Source organism: Armigeres subalbatus, chromosome 1 (genome assembly GCF_024139115.2).
Source record: "Armigeres subalbatus isolate Guangzhou_Male chromosome 1, GZ_Asu_2, whole genome shotgun sequence".
In the NCBI taxonomy this organism is placed as follows: domain Eukaryota; kingdom Metazoa; phylum Arthropoda; class Insecta; order Diptera; family Culicidae; genus Armigeres; species Armigeres subalbatus.
In genome coordinates, this window is record NC_085139.1 from 42,720,540 (window position 1) to 42,746,561 (window position 26,022).

The following is a 26,022-nucleotide window of genomic DNA, read 5'->3' on the forward strand; positions in this document are numbered from 1 at the left end:
CCCGGGAACACTTCCGGCCGTGTCCAATGTATCCAAAACTTTTCAAAAACTCATCTATCGAGGTTGTCTTCCAAAACCATGAAGTTTGATATGTCGCAAGACTGGGTTTTACATCAAAGTGTCCACTACCCCAGGGAACAAGGTTCTCGGAACATCCGGAACCATGTCCTGGTGATTCAATTGTATCAAAACTAACGTCTGCTGCTGGTCTATGATGATTGACCACGTTTGCATCAACATTCTGGGCGCTGTCGTTCATTTATCAATGGTTTAAATAAAAATGACCCGTTTTTGACTGCGCCTGACCCAGGACCCCCCTTAATAAATCCGGCCGGATTTGCACCATGTTATTTCGATTTTGATTTCTAGGTCAGATCGAAACGGGGTATTTAACCAATGAATCGCTTGCTTTGAGCGTGCTTACAGCGGCACACTAGGAGTTAACTTTCTAAAATCAGTATGGCGAAAGGCATCTATGGTTCGATTTCTCAAAATTAAGCACTTTCATCAAAAAAATATTTGGTAGGCATGGTAGCGGACACTTTCCTACATAATCGGTACCAAATAGTTTTTCATGAAAAGTTTCTTATTTTGAGAAAACCCGCGTTAGATGACTTTCACCATACAAATTTCTGGCGGTTAACTCTTGCTGGCTATTTTGCACATATATGTACTATAGCGCCTGGATGTGACAGTGGCGGGTAGAAAATCAGTCACTGCCAATAATTCATTGAAATGTATCTGTGCAATCGGTGAAGAGTGGCAAATCGGTTCGGTCCGCTGTTGTGCGGTTTATTAATCTCATTTTGTATACCTAGAATACTCCAAACTGTTCTATATTCATCCATATTACAACACTTTTCTTTCTCAGAAAAACATTTTGGATGGCCCATACTGCCCCTAATGGTGGCTCATTTTGCCCCGTATATACACATTAAAACCAATACATTTTCCAACAATTTCCAAACGTATTTTTCACCATTCATCGACGTAATATGGAAGGTAACACTCACTAGTACTATAAGCATTGACGAATACATAGACGGAGGGGTGGCCATTTTTCCGGGCACCACTATATACCCCTGGGGAGTGACGGATTACAATTATTACAATCACTCGACCATTGAGAAGCCCCTCAATTCGAATCACGTCAGATTGACAACAGTTGTCATTTCCATTTTTGTTTACCTCTGATGGTGATTCTCTGATTCAAAAAACATTGAATCGAGACGAGTGGACCGTGCCGTCCGAAACAACAAAGAAAAAATTATCGAACCGATCCATCTTGTCTACTGTATAGAGCAGTCGTAGTAGCAATCGAACCGTAGGAAGAGGAAAGATTAAGAACTCAGTTGGTGTGCGACTTGTAGACCACCGAAATCGACCACAAGAAATTTCCTCAATTTAGCAGTGCGGTTGGAATTGCAAATGCCTTGTAGGTATATGCCGACAAAAATGAACATGGTAAGATACCCTTATGTTAATTTATCAGTGATATTTATTTTTGCTATGTATAACAGGATACTACATGGTTCGGAGCAGCAAAGATCCTACCGGAAGTGGTGCAAGAAAATTCCTTATTTTGTGACAGAGAGCATCGGAAGCCGGACAGCACGATAATCAGGAATTGTGGTAATAATATAATACCATGGTGGTAAAATTTTGATCTACGCGTGCTGGTGTATATTCACAATACTTGCGCGCTGCTGAGTTATTGCACTGGTAGGGACAATATGCAATACAAAGTTCCATTCGCTGTGGCCTAGCAGTGCCACATCAGATTGTGAAGTTGTCTGATCAGTATGGTGGTAGCGGTTCAATCCAATAATACTGGAACATTGCATTACAATTAAACCCAATTTTTTTATGTCTTTATTAAGGAGACTTTCAGCCCTATGCTGGCTCATCTCCGCAATCTAAATGTTCATTTTGAAGAAAATAAGTAAAAATTGTTTCTAATTCCAACACAAAATTTTAAAGCAAATATTATTATAATAAAACCTAGTTCAGCATCGGGAATCGAATTTTTAGAGTTGCTTTGTAAACGCGTACCTTACCGCACGGCTAGGGAGGGCCCAACTTATACAAGAACCACAAAAACTGAATGGATTTTTTTACACTACCCACAAAGTTGGATGATTGATTGACTGCTATTGCGATTGGGCTGATTGAATGATTGATTTAATGGGTTGAGGCTTGATTGATTGATGGACTGCCGTTATACGCATAACTGCCCCATGTACATAGGATTCCCAGGGACAAATATGCGTATGACAGCAGTTGATTGATTAAATGAATGATTTATAGATTAATTGATCGATTGATTGAGTTGATTGATTGCTTGGATTGATCGATTGATTGAGTTGATTGGGTTCTGATAACGACAATTACTTTGATTGATTGATTGGGTTGATAATTCGTTGATTGATTGATTGTTTGGGTTCATTGCGATTGATTGATTCGGCTGATTACGATTGATTGATTGGTTTATTGGTTTAAATGAATCATTTTTAAGAATTGATTGAATGAATCATTGATTGATTGGGTTGATTTTTTTTCTTCTTTATTAAAGAGGCTTTCAGCTCTTGGCTGGTTCACCTCTGAATAGGGTTGATTGTTTGATTGATTGATTGATAGGGTTTGATTGATAAATTGAATGAATGATTGATTGGGTTGTTAGTTGATGGAATGATTGGATTGATTGATTGAATAATTGGGTTGATTAATTTATTGATTAAGTTGATTGAATGACTGATATAGATTGATTGATTGATTGATTGAGATGATTGTTGGTTGAGTGATTAATTTATCGGGTTGATTGCTTGGCTTGATCGATTGTTTGAATAATTTATTGATTGATTGATAAATTAATTGAAATGGTTGATTGATTGATTGTGTCTATTGATTGATTGAACGATTGAGGGATTGATTGGGTTGATTAATTGATTGATTAGTTGGTTTGATTGATTGATTCATTGGGTGGTAGCGTAGGTGATTGAGACCCCTCTCTCCCACAAGTGCTTACGTAATTAGTGAACGCTATCATTAACATAATCATTCGAATAAAAAAAATAAAAAAATGATGTTCTCTTCACCAAAATATTAGTGTTAACAGGATATTTTATTCATATGAATTTAAAATTAAATAAAACGAGCTTGAGGCCAAACATAAATTATACTCAAATAAATAAGATTAAAACTTAATTATAATGAATTTGGATCAATTGATAAAATAATTTAAAATAAAACTTATATTTAATTAAAATTGTTGATGTTCAACAGTATTTTTGTATCACTCGTTTTCCATTCTTTGAATTAATAATAAAATTATATTATTATACAGCGGTTGCGAAATAACAAATATGTACTTAGGTTCTGGGTCCGGTGAAAAAAAAAACAGTTACAGGTGATTCAATCTCGCAATTTTGTAAAGCAATATTCTATGGTTGTGTATCCAGTTTACAGACCTAACAAGCATATTTGGCTTTTTGTAGAAGACCCGTTCCTGCAGTCTACTGTTCCATTTACTGTTGGGCGTCTCTATGTTGTTTGTTCCGCGTCTTTTGATAGCTTTCGTATATTCACGGTAATGTCAGTGAATTCATGTTGCTGACGAGTGTTTTTGTTCACGCATTTAATGGAAAGACATCAATGATGCACAGTTCTTTGCAACTGTGCTGATTGTCGCGAGGTCACTTTGGTTCGACAGCAATAGAATTGATTCATACATGTCGTCGGAAACCAGCTAACGTACGTTGTTTTTGAGCATTTGATGGAGAGGAGAGTATTGACGATCCACAGCTTTATGCAATTACACCAGACGCGGCTTTATTTTCCATTCAGGTTGCTCTTGCCAGCCTATGAAAAGAAAAACTTGAATGACATTTTCGAAACTAACAAATGGGCTTATTCCTTTTGAAAAGTTAAGCGAGATTTATGACTAATTATCGAACGTAAGAATTTGACTTACCCTTTTATGCATCCACTGAAATCCTGATCGTTCTCTTGTTTCTACTAGTTGATTCCCAGTTAGTCTTTTGCTTGTTTCCCTCGTCAACAAGTTGGCACTCTAACGGTTTCGTTGTGCAAGTCGACGGTTCCGAATTTTCTACATGCGTATTCCACGTGTTTGTCTTCTCCAAATATTATAGTGCAAACTTCTGCTTCGATAGCAGTTATCCTTTTTTATGGCTTCGTCGGATACCCGCTTCCTGTTTTTGTCAACCTATGGAAGAGAGAAACGTGAGTTAAAACATTAGAACATTTTCGCGACTATCAATACATATGAGACTCCAGTTGGTTTTTAATACATATGAATGATTGGAAAACATTTTTCCTGTTGATTATCAGTTGGTTACAAACATGGACAATAAATGAATAAAAAAATTCGAAAAACATCGTAAAAGATAACTTTTTTCATTTACCCTTTGCAACATTTATATTCCCCCAATAATAAAACATTGGAGATTGGCGCGATTTTCATGCTACACGTGTGCAGCAATGGTTATCAAAATGAACATACTGTCATTGGAGTTATTTAGGTTTGAATCAGGTGTACTGGTCATTTACCTGGATTGGCGGTTTAGTAAGCAATAGCATTACTTCATACAAGTCGTGGTTTCTTCGGTGGCTTGTGCCGTATTTCGGTGAGATCGGAAGCCTGCTGATGAACGATTTGCTTCAAGCATTCTATGATAGATGTGTTTTATCAGGCATTGGGCATGGATACAGTTGACATGTTTTGGAAGAGGTTCTTGGTTTGCAGCATGAGAACTTTGCTGAGTAGAATATTTGTTCCTAGTCTTCCTCCTGGATTGGCGGTTTAGTAAGCAATAGCATTACTTCATACAAGTCGTGGTTTCTTCGGTGGCATGTGCCGTATTTCGGTGAGATCGGAAGCCTGCTGATGAACGTTTTGCTTCAAGCATTCTATGATAGATGTGTTTTATCAGGCATTGGGCATGGATACAGTTGACATGTTTCGGAAGAGGTTCTTGGTTTGCAGCATGAGAACTTTGCTGAGTAGAATATTTGTTCCTATTCTTCCTCGCTATCGTCGCCATACGTGGCCATTAATTCTTGGTTTGATATATGAGATAAAGCTTCATTTCGGGAAGAAAATTTGTGAGTTTTCTCGAAGATTCGCAATCCCCATTCAAAAATAAGAACGGAATCAATGAATTCTGTAAACTGTGTGAACAAGAAATATTTGTTAGTAACCTAAATGTTTATGGGGTTGTTTTACAAATTACGAAGCGTTTAGCCCTAAACGCAATACAACGGAACGGCCGGAAAATTTGACAGTTAGCCCATATATTTTCTGTCAAATTTGCCGTTTCCGTCGCCGTTCCGTTGTATTGCGTTTTAATATGGACGATTTTAGATTTTTAATATTTTTTGTATGCACCGTAGCTCTTGACCTGACCCCCTCCCTGCCCCTTCAGCATTACCTAATTTGTGAACGGTCCCTAAATAATGAATTTAGATTTTATTACGAAATATTTTTCCCTGCTTATGATTTTACGGGTCTACTACAAAAGGCCGGAAGCACAGAAGACCGAATGTGGCCAAGTGTAAACCCGTGAAATCGGTGGAGTCGAGGTCTTCTCAGACTGAGGCCCAAGGATTCGCGGACTCGGGCAAGGTCGAATCGACCGAAGGCGTGCCAGCGAAGACGGTGGTACCAAAGTCTACCCAGACTGAGGCTCAAGTATTTGCGGGTACGTCGGGGGTGACTGCTCCAACGGAGCAGACACAAAAACGGGGGAGACAGTCTCCAGGGGATGAGCTCCCTGGGGGTCGCTCCAAAACGCGGAGGGTTACTCCAAACGCGGAGAGGCCAGGTACCTCCAAAACCGGGGGAGGAAGGACCTGGAAAGGTCCGTCCACTCAGGAAAGACGGTGGTAAGGGGTTACGGCAGGCTGAAAGTTCTCAGCCGCACCAGACCAGGGAAATAGAGGGGGATGATGCCTCCTGGACCCTGGTCAAGACCAAGAGGAAACCGAAGACGTCAAGGGCCGAAAAGAAGGCCCAGGCGAATGAGGGTAGCAAGAAGTCTAGGGTAGGCGCCAATCGCTCCAGGGACGATGCCCTAGTCATCACGGCGGACGAGGCTAAGTACTCGGATGTTTTGAAGGCGATGAGGAGTGACGTCAAGCTCAGCGAACTCGGCGCCGACGTACGTCGAATAAGACGTACCCGGATGGGCGAGATGATCCTCGAGCTGAAGCGGGGCGTCTCGCAAAGGACGCCGCCTACAAGAAGTTGGCGGAGGAAGTTCTAGGCGAGACGGTCAAGGTGAGGGCACTCACTACGGAGGTGAATCTAAGGGTTAAAGACCTGGACGAGATCACCGAAGTCGAAGAGCTCGTCACGGCACTGCGGCGACAGTGTGAAGTGGAGACGCCCACCGCAGCCGTTCGGCTACGGAAAGGTCCGGCAGGGACGCAGGTAGCATTGGTTCGGCTATCTGCAGCGGACACCTCTAAGGTAGTCAAGTTAGGGAGCGTCAAGGTGGGATGGTCGGTATGCCCTGTGGGCATATACGAGCAACCCGAAGTTTGGTTCAAGTACCTGGAACCGGGGCACGAGCAATGGGACTGCAAAGGCCCTGACACAAGCAATCTCTGCCGACGCTGCGGATTGGAGGGACATAAGGCACAATGCTGCACGAACCCTCCCAATTGTTTGATTTGTTCCAGCAAAGCTGTGAACAGCAAGCACCCCATGGGAGGTTCGATGTGCCCGGCGTTAAAGCGTGCTGCAAAATCACAGTGCAGGTAACGCAGCTGGCTTGCTCGGCCTCGCCCGAGTGTTTGGTGTGCGCAGGTTTAGAGGAAACGGCGGAACACGTGTTGTTCGTGTGCTCAAATTTTCGCGCAATGTGTGACCACATGCTTGCCACATGTGGTCTGGACACTACCCCGGACAACCTAGTTCGGAGGATGTGTAAAGATGAAGTTGGCTGGAACGCCGTTTTATCGGCTATCGCCCAAATCGTCTCGGAGCTACACAGAAGATGGCGCGTGGACTCAAGGATGGCTAGTTCAGGCGCAAATAAGAGGTGGTCCAAGAGATCGGAGTCGGCTTCATGGGTCATACCGGTGGTCATGCTCTGTGGTCGAACTCGATCCTTTTATCGAACAAGTGACCGCGCGAAGAACAACATGGTATCGTCGCTTTCGCGGCGTCAGTCAACCAGGCGGGTTCCGAGCCCGAGGACGGAAAGGGGTCCTCGTCAAGGCTGAGGCAGGCGTAGGCACCGCGTCGGCAAGTCCCTCTGTGTGCTGGCGAATAGGCCCTATCGCAGAAAGGTCAATTTGGGGTGCACGCGGCATCATCATTCTTGATACCAGTCGTGCAGAGGGAAGCAGGCGCGAAGTCGACCCTTCCCACCTTCCGAGGACATAGGGCGTGGTAAGGCCACCTGGAAAGCCGGCAACGCGCTGGCACGATACCATGGTGTTCTTCTAAAAAAAGCGAGTTACGATGTTCGGTGCTGCAAGGACACGCAGCTAACCTCGAGGGTGCGTTGTGCACTGGCCCCCCTTTGAAGCATTACTTTCTGGTTGTACCGAAGGGACTATGGGCTTGGCGGCAATGGAAACGGTTTAGCGGGTCGGGGATGTAGTCCTGCCTCCCTCGGTGATCCCTAACCCCGCACTTCCTGGTCAACCCAGGATATCTGTTGAGCAGATTCCCCCTCCATTGCTTAGGAAGAAAAAAAAACAGAAGACCGAATACACGAACGGCCGAAAGTATCCGAATAAACTCGTCAGATCAACAAAGTGAACCAGTGCGAACGCGTGGCTAATCGAATCAAATCGTTTCTTGGAGGACAAGCCGGATGGAATCTACCTTGGGCTCGTTCATTCGTCCATGAGATTTTAGAATTTAATGAAGATGAGTTTTTAATACATCAGTAAACCAAGAAAAAAACATTTTGATTACTCAATTTTCGTGCAAGCATTATATATATATATATATATATATATATATATATATATATATATATAGATATATATATATATATATATATATATATATATATATATATGTGCAGTTTTTATTTTGACGTAGGACTTACGTCTTTCTTTACTATACTGGGTGTCATTTAGATTTTTGGAAATCGAGAGCGTTACGCTGGAAGGGAAGATTTTGAACGTTACTAGCGCCTTTATCTTTCGATGGATTTTTAAGATTTATATATCAATCAACTCGGACGCTCTCCACCATTTTGTCTATTTCATTGAAACTCAAGATTATTAATGATAAGCTATTAAAAATTTCAATTCTTGTCAAAGACAGTAAAAATTCTATATGTAACCAATCCCGTGCATTCCTAGCACGGACATCAGAATGCGGTATGTCACGGGCCTTCGGGTCTACCGGAAGATTTTTTGTGTGTATAAAAGAAGCAGTGCCTGCCGTGTGCGAGTCATTACAATTTGTGACAGCGACAGCAGCGCGTGCTGACGTGCTTTTTGCTCACGCATTTTTCGTTTTGTTCGTTCGTTCGCTGTTTACCTACACAGCGACAGCATGCAGTCACCAGCGGTGAACTGCCGGTGGGTCTTCGAATATGCATGAAAGAAGTGAGCGCATTTTTTTGTTATTCTGTGCTTGATGATGGTCGGATGCAGTGGTGTCGGTCGCGATGGATGCAATCCCCCATCGCTCGGAGTTCACGGCCGTCTGCTCATGCAGGTGATTGGTTTCATATTCCACATGATCCCGGGATGGGTACGAGTCATGTCATATGACTGACCCAGTGGCGTAGCCAGGAAATTAGGGGGGGAGAGGTTGGCTTTTTCTGAAAAAAATTTTTTTCGAAAAAAAAATTTCTTCCAAAAATGTTGTCTTTGGGGGGGGTTTTATACCCAAAACCACCCCCGTGGCTACGCCACTGGACTGACCAAATGTTAAGTTGTTCTTGGTACTAAACGACACGTACATTAAAACATGGTTATACTATAACAGTTCTGATTCCCCAGCAAAAAAAATCAACTACGCTGATGAAAATAAAAATTTGATTAAAATAATTACTTTCATTTATTTGCAGAAGGCATTAGCAATTAAAGATGCACAATCAGCAATAGTGTTAATACCCATTTTAAATTAGAATATTTCGCTGTATTACATGTAAATGTTTTAAAAAAGTCCGCAAAAAAATAATTTCCAGAAGAATATTTAAATAAACTATCTTGTTCTTTGTTTTTCATTTTCTGAGAAATTGTATTATTAAACTTGACGTAGACTCGGAGTTTGGAATCAAAAAATATTTTTTTATTGATGTATTAGCAGTACCTCTTTTATTTTAGTAGGGTTACTGCTCCTTGACTTGTTTCTTATTGTTGTGATTTTTTCATCAATAAGCACGCATGTTAGCAAAAAGAAGCAACGAAATTGGTGCTGTATTTCTTTGTTTGGAAAACGGGACAGTTCCCCTAAAATAGCACATTTTGCCCAATTTTTTAAATGGAATTTTTTAATTCCAATTACTATCATCAATAAGAAATCTATAAATGCCCTACATTTGCTTGAGTAAATAAGGGCTTAAACAAAGCAATTCTAATTATGTATTTAATTATTAGTTTTATTTCCAGAAGTTTTGAATAAACAAATTGCTAATAATTATACACAGCATGGAAGTTGTCGTTTTCAATATCAATACTATAATCAAACTTCATAGATCCAAAAGTTAGAAGTTCAATGTAAATAGGTACGTTACGTTTATACAAGTCCTACGTCTACTTGCGGTTATGTTGAAAACATTACCCATTGCTCGTTTTTGATATATTGGCCAATTCAAATGTCAAATTCCACAATTTGTATTTTTTAAATTATAAACTTAGTGTCTTGCAGCACCTGAATTCAAATTTATAACATTCCAATCAATAGTTTTCCTGATATTTCCTGCTACAAAACTGCAAAACAAAAACTGCTATTATTTTGAACAATTTGACCTAGTGCGTAATTTTTGAAAGCGTTACTCGAAAAAATTGATACATAGTATGTGAAAATTTCAAAATATTTGTTGTTCACTACCAAAATTTCAGTTGGTCATCGGGGTAAAAAGTTACAACTTGACGCTGCTATTATTCTGAACACAGGTATATATATATATATATATATATATATATATATATATATATATATACTAGTTTATTTCTGGATGCAGTAGCGCCCGTGGCAAGTTTTTAATATAAACGGTTCATGAGTTATTCACGCAGAGAATTATAGATTCTTTTCTACATTAAAAAAATTTTCAACGTCTGTGATTTTTTTCCTCAAACGCTGTGTCTGGTTGTCACTGGTTTTGTTTTCTGCATCTGATAATAAAAATTGAATTGAAGTGTCAAATATTTTATTTTTTGTGAGAATTTCCCCGCGTGCTGCATCTGGTTGGCTAGTCACCGGAAAGACAAACAGGGCTATTATGATTATGACTATATATATAATATATATTGCTTAAAAACCAGGTATAGGCATTGACGAATTCGTATATGTATTCGTCAATGGTATAGGGGCGATTCAAATATGACGTCCACTATTTTTTGAGATTTCTATACCACCCCCCCCCTCACGCCCGGTCACACTTTTTTGTGTATCTAGTACATGTACTGTTACAAAATATTTGACAACCTGCCCCCCCCCCCTAAAACCTGTGACATCATTTTTGAACGACCCCTAAGTCTAGGATCATTCATTAACGTTGCCCATGAAGTGACTTGAATAGTGTTGAGTTGCATTTAACATTAGTTAGTAGTAATTTATAGATTATAACTCATTGAGAGTAGCATAAGAATGTATTGATGAACTTATTGGACTTCCTTTAAAGAGAATGAATTCTCATTGGAAGTGCACCGAAATTGTAAAGTGGTTTGAAAAGAAGAGGAGGTTGAAATTGTTATGAATGCCACTCCCAGGTGCTTTTCCATGCTTAGAGCAATAAACATATATAAACAAATCTTATATTCCTCTAAAAAAAACTGGTTAGATCCCTAAGCCGACCTAAAGAAATAGCAAATAAATTTTCGTGCAAAAAATTGGTTAGACCTCGGTTTAAAAAAAATGTGAAAAATCGCTTAGATTTCAAAATGCGCGTAAAAAAGTGTCACAGTGTGTCTAGTGTCACAATAAGTGAAGCAATGTGAAGTATCATAATAAAATAAAAACCATCCGATTTTGGCAACATAAGTGTTTCGAGCGTGTTGCTAAAATTGAATGGGGTCTGTATTTGGCCTTTTTTTATTCTTCGGCCTTTTGTACTGATCCCTTTTAGCCCTTCTCGTAAAAAAAAAATTTTGTCCCGTAGACATTTTGAACCCTGCTGACGGAGACAAATTGGTGAAATACCATTGACGAATTCGAGAAGTAAAAAGAAGAAAACATGCATTGGTGAGAAACAACAAAATCCTTCATGTTAAAGTATAGAGCATTTTAGAATGCCCGTATAAAATTTAAAACGAATTCTTATTAAAAACTACCGCCTGAGTTAATATCCCTCAAAAACAAACCATCATCATTATTAAAAACTAATGAATGTAAATTACAAGAAAAATAGAAAGCTACATAAGGAACGCATTCAAAATACAGCTTTCTATTTTTCTCGTAATTTACATTCATTAGTTTTTAATTAGAATTCGTTTTAAATTTTATACGGGCATTCTAAAATCGCCGCCCTATACTTTAACATGAAGGATTTTGTTGTTCATCACCATTGCATGGTTTCTTCTTCTCGAATTCGTGAATATACAATGTATACATACTATTGAAAAAATATCTCTAAATGATGGTTTCAGTGCGTATTATGTTCGCTGGAATAGTTCTTATTTTGTTCAATACTACTTATTCCACCAGTTTGTCTTTAGCCAACTATTGACGATTCGAAACAGCTTAAAAATCAATGTAGAATTAAATGTTTCAAAGTGTCCGTTTTTCGTCTCCATTATTCGAATTAATTTTTGGTTATATTTTAAGTGGATAATTACATACCTGTCCTTTTTGATCCAGTGGAACCAATTGTTCATCCAAGAACAACGCCATAGCATATTGTTGTTCATCAGTGAATATGGATGATACTTCCTCCCAATTTACCAAATCTTTTACAGATCGTAGATGCCGCTCACTATATCCTTTATACCGGTTGAAAATTTGAGTCAGTTCTTCCGTATATTCAGCATATGTATCGAGTATATCCTTAATCGGAATGTGTAAACAGTCCCTTGAAATAACTTTATTTAGTATGATATTTTTACGCATTATCAAATAAATAATAATTACTTTTTCTCCACGCGAACTATGATAGGCCTTGGAAAGGCAGCAGCCAACATTTCCAGTTGTTCTGTAATGACATTCATCCTTTGAAGTTCAGGATCAATAATCTTTTTGGTGGTGGTATCTGGGTTTTTGTCTGATATTGCACTGGGACCCGCTTCTTCGATTTCGGATTCATTTTGTCTGGCATTTTTACATTTAGGATCTTCGATGCAGGTACTTGCAGCTCGAACCCTTTTCAGTTTTTTCTGTTCTTGGCATGTTTTATCAACGTTGTGGTAACCTTTGAAGTTATCTTTTTTCCTTTTCACTTTGGCAGTTTTAATGGGAAGATCCATACGCCGTGCTTTTCCGTTACGTCGGATTCTTGCCTTACGCTGTTTTCTTTGGTAAATAGACTGCATTTTAATAGTTTGGCCGTTGAAAAAGGTATTCAACAGGATATCACAAAATTTACAAAAACATGTGTAGCAGATTTCTTTGAAGTCTTCGTAATCTACATATTCTTTCAGTCTCATTTTGACACCATTGCGGCACTCAAGCAAAAATTTATAAAACTTTTGCTTCAGAGCTATTAAAAGTATAGCACCAATTTCTAGTGCTTTACTATTAGGATATATAAATCCTGCTGCATTTAAGTATTGTTTGTACTTGCAAAATGTATAATTTACATCCAGGGATTCATCACTGCTGTAGGGTCTTTTCAAGCTATCTTGGCATGCTACATGTTTTAATTTTGTCACCGCGTAGCCAACGACATAAACCAACGCGTTAGTTTCCAGCAAATCGGGTAATTCAAAGTCTTTATCCAATGGCTCAAAGCGGCACATCAAGAAACTTTCATCGATTGCTAACGGATCTACGTCCATACTTTCATCTGTACACTGTTCATCTACCAAATTTGTCGTATTATCTGGTATACAGTTGGAGTTGTGGTCGGAGCTTAGAGATTTTTCTATGCAGCTATATTTTAAAGCTGCTGCGAACTGATGTGCGTTGGGAGCATCATTCGTTCCACATGCTCTCCGTAGTTTCCCATACTCATTTTCCAGTGGATCGTTGCAGACATTTATCATTCGCAATGTTGAGAAGCCATGTTGATCATAGACTATCCTCCAAAGCTTACGAATAGCGTTGATATTATGGATATAGCCGGCAATACAGGGAGGTTGTCTTTGGGACAACGTGAGTCGCTTTTGAGCTTCATCGGATGCCTAAAAAATATAATTCGTGTACCAAATTTAGCAAAATGAAATATGTAACTCACAGTTTCTGGGTCAAAGCAATCAGCTGGAACAAATAGGGTGTTCTCGAGAACGCGTTTGGCTTCTTCCAAGAAACACCAGTGTTCACTATTCTCACTAATACTGGCTCGCAAAGGCTATAAGAAATTAAATGAAATATATATAAATTCTAGAATACAGCGATCAACATAAAATGGCTTAACCTGATAACCAATAACTGTTCCCTGCCTCGAGTATACCGGATTCTGGTATCATACCATAACACGGCATTGAAGAACTATTGCTCAGTTAAATACAATAAGCCAGAGCTTCCCAAACTTTTGGGTATACGACCCACCTAGCAACATTCTATATGTCTCGCGACCCAATTATGAAAAAATGCATTTTACCAAGTAGTATTTATTAACCCTTAAAGGCACAAGGCGATTTTTTTAGAAATCGACGAAAATATTTTTAACGTAAACAACCATTAAAATCATTACCATTGAACATATTTTCGGTTTGTTGCGAGTTTGTTGGAGCGGTTTGCGCGGTTTGTTGGATAATTTCTTCTGAATTTTATTGAATTTTTTGGAGATTTTTCTTGACCTTCCAAAAATAATGGAAAAAAATATTGTCTATCCGGAATAAATTTATACCGAAGTTGGATTTTTCTCCAGATACAGGCAACTTTTCCAACTTCGGAAGTAGTGCGCTGGATTCGCCTAAAGATGCCCTAAACAACGCATCAATTAGTTTGACAAATAAAACTTCGGAAGAAAGTTAGGTTCGGAAGTCCCGACTTCCGAATTCTAACTTGGTGCTACGGCGACAATATTTAAAAATATTCAAGAGGATCGCATTTTCCCGGATAACTATATTAGTTGTCATTTTCTAAACAAAATACACACCTTAATCGAATCCACGGCGAATCGAGAGTTGAAAACATCGAAAATAGTATCCATAAACGATATAAATTCGGCCGTTGATAACGCCTGACGAGGCATGCTTCCCAGTGTTACATGCGTTTCAATTGCCTTTGCTGTGGTCCTGCTCAATGTACGGGTAGCTAGCCGAACATTCATTTTGGAGAAAGGTGGCAGATTAATTCCTTTGTATGTAAGCCCTTTAGCTAGACGTACAGTTTTGTTTTTTTCTTTGAGGTAAAGTTTTCGAATATGTTTAAAAGATCCTATTTTCCCGTCAAACAACACATTTTTGGCGAATAAATTATTCCGTACAGACTTAAAAAGGTGTGGGTTATCATACATAACGACAATTTCCGTTGAATCAATTGTGAATGATTGATTGTTTACTCCTACACCTAATCTTTCTGCCATTTTAATGTTTGTCGGGTGTTGGTCCATGACCAACACGACCGGATGGAATCCAGCTTTTATTATCAACCGGCCTGCTTCCTGTATAAGTTCTGCCTGCCTCTCACTTCCAAGTGTTCCGCTGGTTAGAAAGTAACCTATAACCTGTAAATAAAAAACCCAGATTAATCCACCTAGCAGTGATGATGCCTTTCTCGTGTATTATAAAATATATTGAAAGAATCACATTAGAAAGGTCAAAAAAGCTCTTTAGGAGAATAGATCACATTTTTTCGATCAGTTTGCATGTTTTTGCATTAGTTAAAATGTATTCCCACCATTTTCGGAAATTTTTTTTTTCGGTTTTGAATTTTTCTTCCAAGGGGGGACCCTTGGGAAAAAAACAATGATTTTTCAATAATTCCGAAATTCAATGTCCGATCGAGCCAATTTTCAATAGCAAACAATCGAATGCAACTTGTTGCGAGTAAATCGGATAATGCTAAGTTCCAAAAAGTGTGTCTACAAAATTTGTACACATGCACACATACACACACATACATACATACACACATACAGACATCGCCTCAATTCGTCGAGCTGAGTCGATCGGTATATGAAAATCGACCTTCCGGGGCTCCTATCAAAATTTTGTTTTTGTAGCAATATTATAGCCTTTACGTACACTTAGTGTACGAGAAAGGCAAAAAAATGTAAAAATTCGTTCACAATGCTATCACATTAAGTAGCCTATTTCGACATTATTGTTTCATAAGGGCGAAAGTCGGAAACGTAAACATATGTTGATATTGACTTCTCACGAAAATTTCATTCATTTAGAGCAGCTCCATGTTAACTACCACTGGGAACTGGTCGAACTCCGCGGCTTCTACCGAATGGAAGTCAAAAATACCGTGGAACGGCTCTAACGTTTCTGTCAATGTTCACGTTTGTGACTTAGGCCCTTTTGAAACAACAGTGTCGATTTAATCTGCAAACTTTCTCACATATACACATAACAGAGTAACCAGATTGCGGCCGAGAACCATTTCCACCGGATAGCTATCCGTTATACAAGCTATACGTGACTGGACCACCGCAGTTGTCCGATTTTTGCGGTGTAGACGATGGATGGTTCTCCCAACAGCTGATGCAACTCGTGGTTCAAGCGCCTCCTGGACGTACCTCTCAAAAACTCCAAGTGCTCTTTGGTCCTTCACGATCATCGTTCCGGTCTCGAACCAGTAGAGGACGACCGATCTGATGAGCGTTTTGTAGGTAGTCAGTTTGGTACGGCGGCGAACTCTATTCGAAAACGCAAAGATACTCATAGGAAAGGCAATATGTGTTCCTTTACTTAAACAAACTCTCTACTACTTAGAATAGTAGTGTACATTAAATGATTTACTAAATGTCCAGCCTATGGTAGTATGCCTTAGGCTATCTTTGGTCTTGGAATTTCTATAATTTTCTACGTTGGTTTTGATTGAAATTGACTTTGACTTAACTATGAATTAACAATTTTGATATATTCTTACCTGCTTGTAGGTGGACTGTACACTTCTAACCATAATGGTTACGGCTTCGGTTGCCAGTTTTAATTCGTCATCTCCGCTGATGTGCTTAGGGGCACCATCGTCCGGAAATCCATGAAATCTGTCCGACTTAGCGTGGTAATCGATCATTCCTTTTATTGCCATTCCATCGATTAAAATGGCTACAGCCTTTTCTGGTTCTGCCATGGTTTTTGCCTTCAGAGACATACGTTGAAGTATTTCCTTATTGAACCCTGGAGCCAGCTGTACTTTACTTTGCCAATTTGTTACCGTCTTTGGATGCGGCAGGCACATTACCTTTGCAGCTCGTAATTTTCTGTAGCATGCAGTTGATGCCAACTTTTGCCGTGTAGCAAGAAATCTAGTCGCTCTGTACCTTCTGCCATATTTGTTTTTTAATCCATTTTCTAAAGATTCTTGCAATACCGGATTAGTCTTCACTGCATTAATAAGCATCTTGTCGTTACCTTCTAATTTTTGTTTCTCTTTCAATTTCAATTTTAAAGCGCGGATTTGACAAATCTTTTTATACAAAGCATTTTTACGTTTATTGCTTAGCCGTAAGCAATCTCTTCTTTCTTTTTTAGCTTCCGTCAACTGCTTTTTAAGAATCTCGACCTTCGCCACTTCATTTTCGTACAGCGTACGATAGTAAACAGCTGAGAAAAAACGAAACATTTTGTGAAATCCTTATTATTCACTTCGCCTGCACTCATGACATGGCACTACTGCCAAGTGTAAGCATAAATGTATAAGTGCCAAAAAATAGCGAGCCTTGAGTCAGACCGCATCGTGCTTTCGTGCTGTGCGGTGCTTTTCTCTCTTTGCGGAAGGAAGTTTTCAATACTACCCGAAGCTATTTTAATTTCAACAGTGCTTCTTAGCGCTATTTGTACCTACTGATCCCGTAACGATCTTTGCAAGGACCCGTGTCTTCGTTTTACGTTGGACCCGTTTGCGGAAATAAAATTCCGATAAGCGGCGGTAATCCTGTAGGGACACCGTTCTGGGAAAAAACCTCGTAGAAGGCCACAACTCCACGATCAGCAATGCGCATTAATAAAAACAAGAGGAAGGGCTGAATTCTTCTTTTCCTTCTAAGAAACAAGGTTTCAAGACCGTCCTGCCAAAGTACTGAAAAATTAGAAGGAAGCTGGAGACTTCAGATGTTCCTTCTAACTGTAACATTTTAAATAATTTTTCTCCCATCAAACATTGTTCAATCAGTTCGATTTGATTCATGGTGAAATTGAGCAAATCGAATCTACCTCTAGCCCAGGTGATTCGATTCATGCGAAGAAGCAAAGAATTCCGCCAATTGTGGTATCTGTTGCCGAGTTTTCTGGCTTTAGGAATGAGATTTTGAGTAATCTTCAGGGGATCAAGGTTTCAATTCAGATTGCCAGGAAGAGTGACTGCCGCGTTTTGCCGGGATCCTTTAACGATCGCAATAAACGTCTTCTTCAGTAACATTTTTTCATGAATTAATTTGAGTATTGCAATCAATACTTTAATATGAAAGCTATTGATTGCAATACTCAAATTCATGAAACAAATGTTACCTACGACCTTTTGAAAATTTATGCGAGAAATAACCAGCTTTACGTCTTGCAATACAGATGGAAACAAAATTTGCTATGTATAAAACTATGATTCTTCCGATGGTCCTTATGAAGGCTCATCTACAATGGTGAATGCAGCGGTGCGTTTTGGCAGAAAATACATGGGTTAACTCGCGGGTCCAAAGCGTGGACGTTGAAAAAAGCATTTCAGAGTTTATGAGCTGCGTAGAATATTTGTTAGGATGCTATAGAAAACTGTGTGTGGCATTAACCCATACAGCACGAGATATATTAGACAGCCTTCAAGAAGGAGCCGAAAACCAGTTAAGGCCCACGATGCCCACGTAGCGTTTTTTCAAGCTGCGTGCACACCGCGTCCACTCAGCTTCAAATGTTGTCGTGCACACGTATACGTTTGCATTACTCAATTTGATGCTGGGTACCTTACGTGACGCGGCGTGCACGCAACTTGAAAACCGCTACGTGGACATTGGGCCTTAAAAGTCGTCGTATCCATGGAATGCACACGATGGCACGATCTGAACTCGAGAATGGTATCTATGTGGGTAGTAGTCAGTACTGTATCAATGAAGTACAAAGCATTTAACTTACCATAATCTATTTGTTCTTCAACAACACCAGTATCAACGGTCATGTCGCTGCTTAAAAGTTCGATGTACTGTGACTCGTAATCCGATACGTTGTCCTCCACTGCGGTGGGGTTCAGCGTTTTGATAGTGGGAACCGCATGCTTCTTTAATCTAATTTTCATAGAATTAGAAAATGTTGAGTAAAACAAAAAACACGTACCACCAAATATTTTACTCACCCTAAAGATACGATCAATGGATTCTTAAATGCTGCCCTCTCAAAGTGCTTTGAGCATACATGCCGGAACTTGAACCCATCCTTCCTTTGTACTGCTTCACGCATTTCCACCTGATCACAGAAATGAAGCCACTGCGTTAACCTTTAAAAAATAAATACATTGAAATTAATCCACACGCTCAAATATCATTTCGTAGCACAATGAATCATTTGTTTCTATGAAATATAGACGAATTCGAGAAGTAAAAAGAAGAAAACATGCAATGGTGAGAAACAACTAAATCCTTCATGTTGAAGTATAGGGCGGCAATTTTAAAAATCCCGCGTATAAAATTTAAAACGAATTGTAATTAAAAACTAATGAATGTAATACTAATGACACACTGGTGGGTAAAAGTACCATAGTACATAACAATTATTGGCTTTATCAAAGATAGTCTTGGAATAATTTCTCTTGTACTCTTGTACCATGGTACAAGTACCACAGATGTGTCCCTACACAGCAAAAAAAGTTATTGAATATTACATCGAAATCACTGCAACCAGCTAAATCCATCGATTGTTGAATATTACACTGCATGATGTACTCGACAGCTTGCTGTGTAATAAACAGAAACGATGTAATTTCTGTCGACGTAATAAATAAAACTGCGCAATCGAAGCGATGTAAATCAATGTGATGTAAAATCGTCCGATGCATGTAGGCTCTCGATATTGGTGTTTTCGGTTTATTAATCATTTTAACTTTATTTTTATTGATATTACACATACAATATTTATTTGTTCTTATTTTTGTTTGAATAATTAGAATTTGAATAATTAGTTTTATGGATGTTATGCCAATAGATCAGGTTGTTTCCATACAGCTTAAGCGGTATTGTGTCATTCAGAAGAATCATTCACAAACAACTTACATTGTTCGTACTGGAAGCCTAATAGCCTATTCAGATTACGCCATTTAATATAATAAATATGATGAACAAGAGTAACTTGATACCAGACCCCATCCCCATACATTTAGTTTTCTTTCTAATATTTAACTCGATATTTATTATGATATTTAAATGGCGTAATAAGAATAGGCTATAAGCAGTGGTTGTTATAAGCAGTAGCCCGTATGATTAGTTGTCTTCATTGATATTCATTTCATTTATTCAGACTAAGGCCGAAGTGTCCTGTGCGGCATATAAGAGCCTTCTCCATTCGGCTCGGTCCATGGCTACACGTCGCCAGCCACGCAGTCCGCATAGTCATCTTCCACCTGATCGATCCACCTTGCCCGCTGCGCACCTCGCCTTCTTGTGCCCGTCGGATCGTTGTAGAGAACCATTTTCACCGGGTTACTGTTCGACATTCTGGCTACGTGCCCGGCCCACCGCAGTCGTCCGATTTTCGCGGTGTGCCCCAGGGGCTTTGTCTTCATTGATATATCCGCATTATTTAACCGTAATAGCCGGGGCCACGAGTAATCGTGAACACGATCGCTGATCCTGTGAAATGGCGTGGCAAAAGCTAAGCAGCTTTTTACTCGAAACACGCAGGCAAGTTCCTAACAAGTTACACCGTAGGAACAACTTAACGACATAAGTGACACGGAAGTCGGTGGTCTAATCAGACGCTGAAATATATAAAAAAAAAAGTTTAGTTGAGAAGCGATATTTATTAAATAATAGGGGAAGTGTTTTGGCCACCATAGTGTCTAATTTGACCAACCCTGAAAAATGCATATTTTCCAAAAACTACCAATCAGCTTCCAAAGCGTAAGGAAATTGCTTTATTTTCAGAGTTATATAGGAAATTGGCCAAATTAGGAACATGGCCAAAACTGGTACAGTTACCCTAATTATTTGGTAATACAGAGGGAAATCATTATAGGATTTATTAAAGTAATCAATACACCTGGGACCCCGAAGGAAATCCTTTTGAAATTTTAAAGGTAGTCCTGAGAGTCCGAGGTGGATTCTGGAACTATGGAATCCTTCTTAGATTCAATATCTTACGCTCCATATAAATAAAACAGTATTTGCATAAAACAATCTTACATGGGGGGAAAAACCCTGGGTGCTGCGGATAGAGCCGTTTTTCTGCGCTCAAGCGAGAGATATCGAGATAGAGAGGTTATCGAGATGTAGAGAGTCGACTGTAGAACCCTTCTGGAATTCTCAAGGAATTCCTTATGAAAATCGAAAGAGAATCCTTCTGGGATTCTGAAGGAAATCGTTTTGGGATCCGTTTGCAATCCCATATGAATTCAGTACGGGATCCGAGAGGGACTTGGGATTCCAGAGTTGTTTCTTTTTATAAGATTCCCGAGAAAATTCTTTTGAGATTTGAAGGGAAGGCCTTCCTAGATTCCGAAATAAAAAAGAAGGAAATATTTTATTTTTTCAAGAAGAATCCTCTTTGCAATCCCTAAAGAATTCCGAAAAGAATCCTTCCGGAATTCCTAAGAGAATCCGTCTGGGACTCAAAACAAAAATCCTTCTGGGATTCCAAAAAGAATCCTTCAGAGATTCTAAAAGGAATCTTTCTGGGATTCCAAAGATAATCCTTCCGGGGTTCCAAAGAAAATCTTTCAGAGATCTCAAATAGAATCCTTCCTGGATTCCTAAAATAGTTCTTCCGGGATTCCTTAAAGAATGCTTCTGCGACTCCACAAAATATCCTTCTGGGACTCAAAAAAATCTTCTGGGGGTCCAAAGAAAATCCTTTCGGGATACCAAAACGAATCCTTCCGGGATTCCAAAGGGAATCCTTCCTGGATTCATAAGGGAATCCTTCCGGGATTCCAAAGGGAATTCTTCCGGGGAACCAAAAGGAACCCTTCCGAGATTCCAAAGGGAATCCTTCCGGGATTCCAAAGGGAATCATTCCGGAATTTCAAGGGAAATCCTTCCAGAGTTCCAAAGGGAATACTTCCGGGATTCCAAAGGGAATCCTTCCGGTATTGCAAAAGGGAATCCTTTCTGGCTTCAAATGAAATCCTTCCGGGATTCCGAAGGGAATCCTTCCTGGCTTCAAATGGGATCCTTCCGAGATTCCAAGGGCAATCCTTCCGGAATTCCAAGGGAAATCCTTCCGGGATTCCAAAGAGAATCCTTCCGGAGTTCCAAAGGGAATACTTTCGGAATTCCAAAGGGAATCCTTCCGGGATTCGGAAGGGAATCCTTCCGGAATTCCAAATGGAATCCTTCTGGGATTCGAAAGGGGATCCTTCTGGGACTCCAAAAGGGAAAATTCTGAGACTCAATCCTTCCGGAATTCCAAAGAAGATTCTTCCCGAAAGTATGCTCTTCAGAATCTCAAAAGAATTCTCTTTAGAATCTCGAAAGGATTCTTCTCAGAAACTCGAAAGAATTCTCTTCAGAATCTCGAAAGGATTCTCTTCAGAATCTCAAAGGGATTCTCTTCAGGCTCCCGAGAGGATGCTTTTCAGTATCCCGAAAGGATACTCTTCCGAATCCAGAAAGGATTCTCTTCAGAATTCTTCGGAAAAGATTCTCTTTAAAATATCGAAAAAATCTCTTCAGAATCCCGAAAGAATTCTCTTCAGAATCCCCGAGAATCCCAAAAGGATTCTCTTCAGAATCTCAAAAAGATTCTTTTCAGAATCCCAAAAGGATTCTCTTCAGAATCCCGAATAGATTCTCTTCAAAATCTCGAAAGAATTATTTTCAGAATGCCAAAAGGATACTCTTCAGAACCCCAAAAGGATTCTCTTCAGAATCTCGAAAAGAATCTCTGCAGAATCCCGAGAGGAATCTCTTCAGAATCCCAAAAGAATTCGGGACCGATTTGCGATCCAGAATCTCAAAAGGATTGTCTCCAGAATCCCGAAAGGATTCTCTTCAGAATCCCCAAAGGTTTCTCTTCAGAATCTCAAAAGTAGTATTTTCAAAACCTCGAAAGGATTCCCGTCGGTATCCTGAAAGGATTCCCTTTGGAATCCCGAAAGTATTCCCTTTGGAACTCTGGAAGGATTCTCTTTGGAATCCTGGAAGGATTTCTCTTGAAATCCCGGAAGGATTCACTTTGGAATCCCGTCGGAATCCCGAGTGGATTCCCGTTGGTATCCCAAATGGATTCCCGTCGGAATGCCGAATGGATTCCCGTCGGAATGCTGAATGGATTTTGGTCAGAATCCCGAAAGGATTCTCTTCAGAATCCCGAAAAGATTCTTTTCAGATTCCCGAGAGGAATCTCTGCAGAATCCCGAAAGGAATCTCTGCAAAATCCCGAAAGAATTCTCTAAAGAAACCTGAAAGGATTCTCTCCAAAATCCCGAAAGGATGCCCTACAGAATCCCGAAAGGATTCTCTCCAGAATCCCAAAAAGATTCTCTCCAGAATCCCGAAACGATTCTCTCAAGAATCGCGAAAGGACTCTCTCAAGAATCCCGAAAGGATTCTCTCCAGAATCTCGAAAGTATTCTCTTCAGAATCTCGAAAGTATTCTCTTCAGAATCTCGAAAGTATTCTCTTCAAAATCTCGAAAGTATTCCCGTCGGAGTCCCGAAACGATTCCCGTCGGAATCCCGAAAGGATTCCCGTCGGAATCCCGAAAGGATTCCCGTCGGAATCTCAAAAGGATTCTCATCGGTTTCAAAGGTTTTACGGAATCCCGAAAAGATTCCCACCGGAATCTCAAAAGGATTCTCATCGGAATCTCAAAATGATTCCCTTCGGAATCTCAAAAGCATTCCCGTTGGAAACCCGAAAGGTTTTCCATCGGAATCCCGAATGTATTCCTGTCGAAATCCCGAAAGGATTCCCGTCGGAATCTCAAAAGGATTCCCGTCGGAATCCCGAAAGAATTTCCGTTGGATGTGAAGTATAAAATACAAGGTGAACTCACTAACTGGCTATCATGCCAAAAACACATTCAATTCCTTATATTCCAGGGAACTCTTGGATGACTTGGAAAGGAATACCTACAAGAAATATCAACCCTCTGGTTACTTGTTCACTTGTTGAAGGCAAATGTTGAAGATGCAAAACAGCTACTTAGATCTTTGGGTTTCTAATAGTGCCTTCTAATAGGTTTACTTTGGATGTTTTAAATATTCGGAACCCCAAAAAATAATCCGATTTGGAATCCTACAAGGGATTGATTCAAAATGCCATAAATACCTTCAGTATTCCAAAACCAAAACGGGAAGAAATACCTATAGGGCTCGATTACGAATCGGAAAATATTTCGTTCGGTATCTCAAAAAGATTTGGTGTAGGAACTAATTCGAGATCTAAAAAGGATTCGATTCTTAATCCCAAAAAAATCAGAAGGGTTATGTACAAGACACAACCGCCCAACGTAAATTACGTTAGGCAGTTTTGTTCATTGATGATTGTAGTGCCATCATGCATGAATGTTTTTAGAAAATTCATTTGATTACTTATGTCACTGGTTTCGAACAAAACTAGCGTATCTTAATATATGAAAATTGTTGGCGATTCAAACCATGCGTGAGTCATGAATATTCCATAATCCCATCAGAATCATGGCCTAGAGATTTGCTCATGATTCGAATCGCAATTTGCATCATTGCATGATATTTACGTGTTCTTCATTGTTGTATGCATTGAATCAACTGTTTTTCGTCTAGGCAACAAAAAAATTGTCCGGTAAATTTTGAGAACTTTCAAAACATTCTTTAACAAATCCGAGGAGTTTTTTTTATTTTTTTTTCCATTTTAATATTTATTTATTACTAGCAGACCCATCACTGAAACATATCTTCCCTTCCAAAACCTCCACACGCCAGATTTGGTTCCATTTGCTCGGAGCCATTGCCAGGCTCGGAGCCAGGTTTCAAAGAGGAGATGGGGTCTCAAACCATCTTAAGTACCTTCCCCGGCCCCAAAAACCTCTGCATTCAAATTTTAACGCCGCTCGATTCAGTAGAAGAAGATGAAGATTACCCCCTTCCCCTTGACTTTGCGGAGATCATAATTTTTCATAAATATGTGTAACGGCCTTATTTGTTTTCATTTGCAAAAAAAAATGCTCAACATTTTTCCAAAGTCGTTTTTTAATATAAACATGTTTGTGCAATTACATTGCGATGATTGCATTACTAGCAAGGGCATTGGTATTGATAACAATTGATCGTTTCATGCCTGCACAAACATGCCCCTATCTGCATCTCTTTCTATATACCATGCACTACATTACGCATTTTTGTTACATTTGTTTCGACCGCGGTCACTGGTCCGGCTCCCTTGTTCCTACTTTTTGTGCGAAACACCGCACAAAAAGCAGAGTCCAAAAGCCAACCGCACTGAACGGCGACGGCCGATACGAGACTCTTGCGGACAAGAAAAGAGGGTGCTGCCAAAATGATCCGATACCCTATTTTAACGTTCATAACTCAAAGTTTCAATATAATTGACAAATTGGTAGAGAATTTCCGAGTCGATTGATATATAAATCTCAAAAATCCATCGGAAGATAAAGGCGCTATTCAAGTTCAAAATCTTACATGATTTCGTGACGGTCCCGAATTTGGACATTTTCATTTTCACCCTGTATCCGAGTCTTCCCCTTAGACGTAGTTTACGTCAAAAAATATTTGTTGAAAAGGAATTCGGTTTGGGATCCCAACATAATTTTGAAAGGTTCAGTTCGAAATTCCGAAAGTAATCGTGTCATGAAAATAAAAATTATTCAGTTATGAATCTCAAAAGAATTCGATTCAATTTGGCTTAGCATCCCAAAAGGATTCGGTTAAGAATCTCAAAAGGATTGGGTTCGGAATCCTAAAAGGATTCGGTTCTGAGTCCAGAACAAATTTGATTCGTTGCGGGGTCACGGAAGAATACGAGTCGGAATATCAAAAGTGTTCGGATTCAGGAAAGTAAAAAGGATCCAGTTTAGGAGGTCTCAAAAGAAATCGGTATGGAATCCCAAAAGGATTGGGATCGAAAACCAACAAAATTTGGGTCGGAATCTTGAAAGTTTTCGGTTCTTAATGCCGAAAGAATTTGGTTCGGAATCCCAAAAATGATGCAGTACCGAGTCCCAAAACAAATCGAAATGCCAAAATGATTCACTCAGAATCTTAGAAAGTTTCTTCTCATAATCCCAAAAAAATTCCTTTCATAATCCCAACACAATTCCTTTCGAAATCTCATTCTCACTACGTTCTGTTTACCAGAGGAATGTTGTAAGGAATCTCAATTCCCAGATCCGGTTCCGAATCGCGGAAGAATTATGTTTGTAGGTACCAAAAAGGTTCAGGAATCCTAGATGAATACAGCC

General features: G+C 39.5%; 1 protein-coding gene and 2 long non-coding RNA genes across 5 annotated transcripts in view; 1 reads left to right on the forward strand and 2 right to left on the reverse strand.

Moving 5' to 3' along the window:
- On the forward strand, positions 1-3,156 carry LOC134224859 (uncharacterized). The gene is made up of 2 exons (XR_009983085.1): positions 1-1,464; positions 1,521-3,156. It is a non-coding gene; the product is annotated as an uncharacterized LOC134224859 (long non-coding RNA).
- Positions 3,103-26,022, reverse strand: part of LOC134224843 (uncharacterized) — a 25,123-nt gene continuing 2,203 nt past the window's right edge. Inside the window, exons 2-10 of one of the 2 annotated variants that reach the window (XM_062704466.1) lie at positions 18,767-18,907; positions 18,550-18,698; positions 16,358-17,034; positions 13,548-13,661; positions 12,287-13,494; positions 11,999-12,227; positions 4,570-5,190; positions 3,971-4,225; positions 3,103-3,858 (exon numbers count right to left, since the gene is read on the reverse strand). In XM_062704466.1, the coding sequence (XP_062560450.1) occupies positions 5,038-5,190; positions 11,999-12,227; positions 12,287-13,494; positions 13,548-13,661; positions 16,358-17,034; positions 18,550-18,698; positions 18,767-18,907 (2,671 nt within the window). In that variant the 3' untranslated portion in view covers positions 3,103-3,858; positions 3,971-4,225; positions 4,570-5,037. The remainder of the gene's footprint in view (positions 3,859-3,970; positions 4,226-4,569; positions 5,191-11,998; positions 12,228-12,286; positions 13,495-13,547; positions 13,662-16,357; positions 17,035-18,549; positions 18,699-18,766; positions 18,908-26,022) is intronic. The other variant, XM_062704476.1, reaches the window with a different exon arrangement.
- LOC134224867 (uncharacterized) overlaps positions 19,612-26,022 on the reverse strand; it is a 7,340-nt gene continuing 929 nt past the window's right edge. The window contains exon 4 of one of the 2 annotated variants that reach the window (XR_009983086.1): positions 19,612-20,383. This is a non-coding gene — a long non-coding RNA (uncharacterized LOC134224867). Of the gene's footprint in view, positions 20,384-25,852; positions 26,007-26,022 lie in introns of those variants that run through there. The other variant, XR_009983089.1, reaches the window with a different exon arrangement.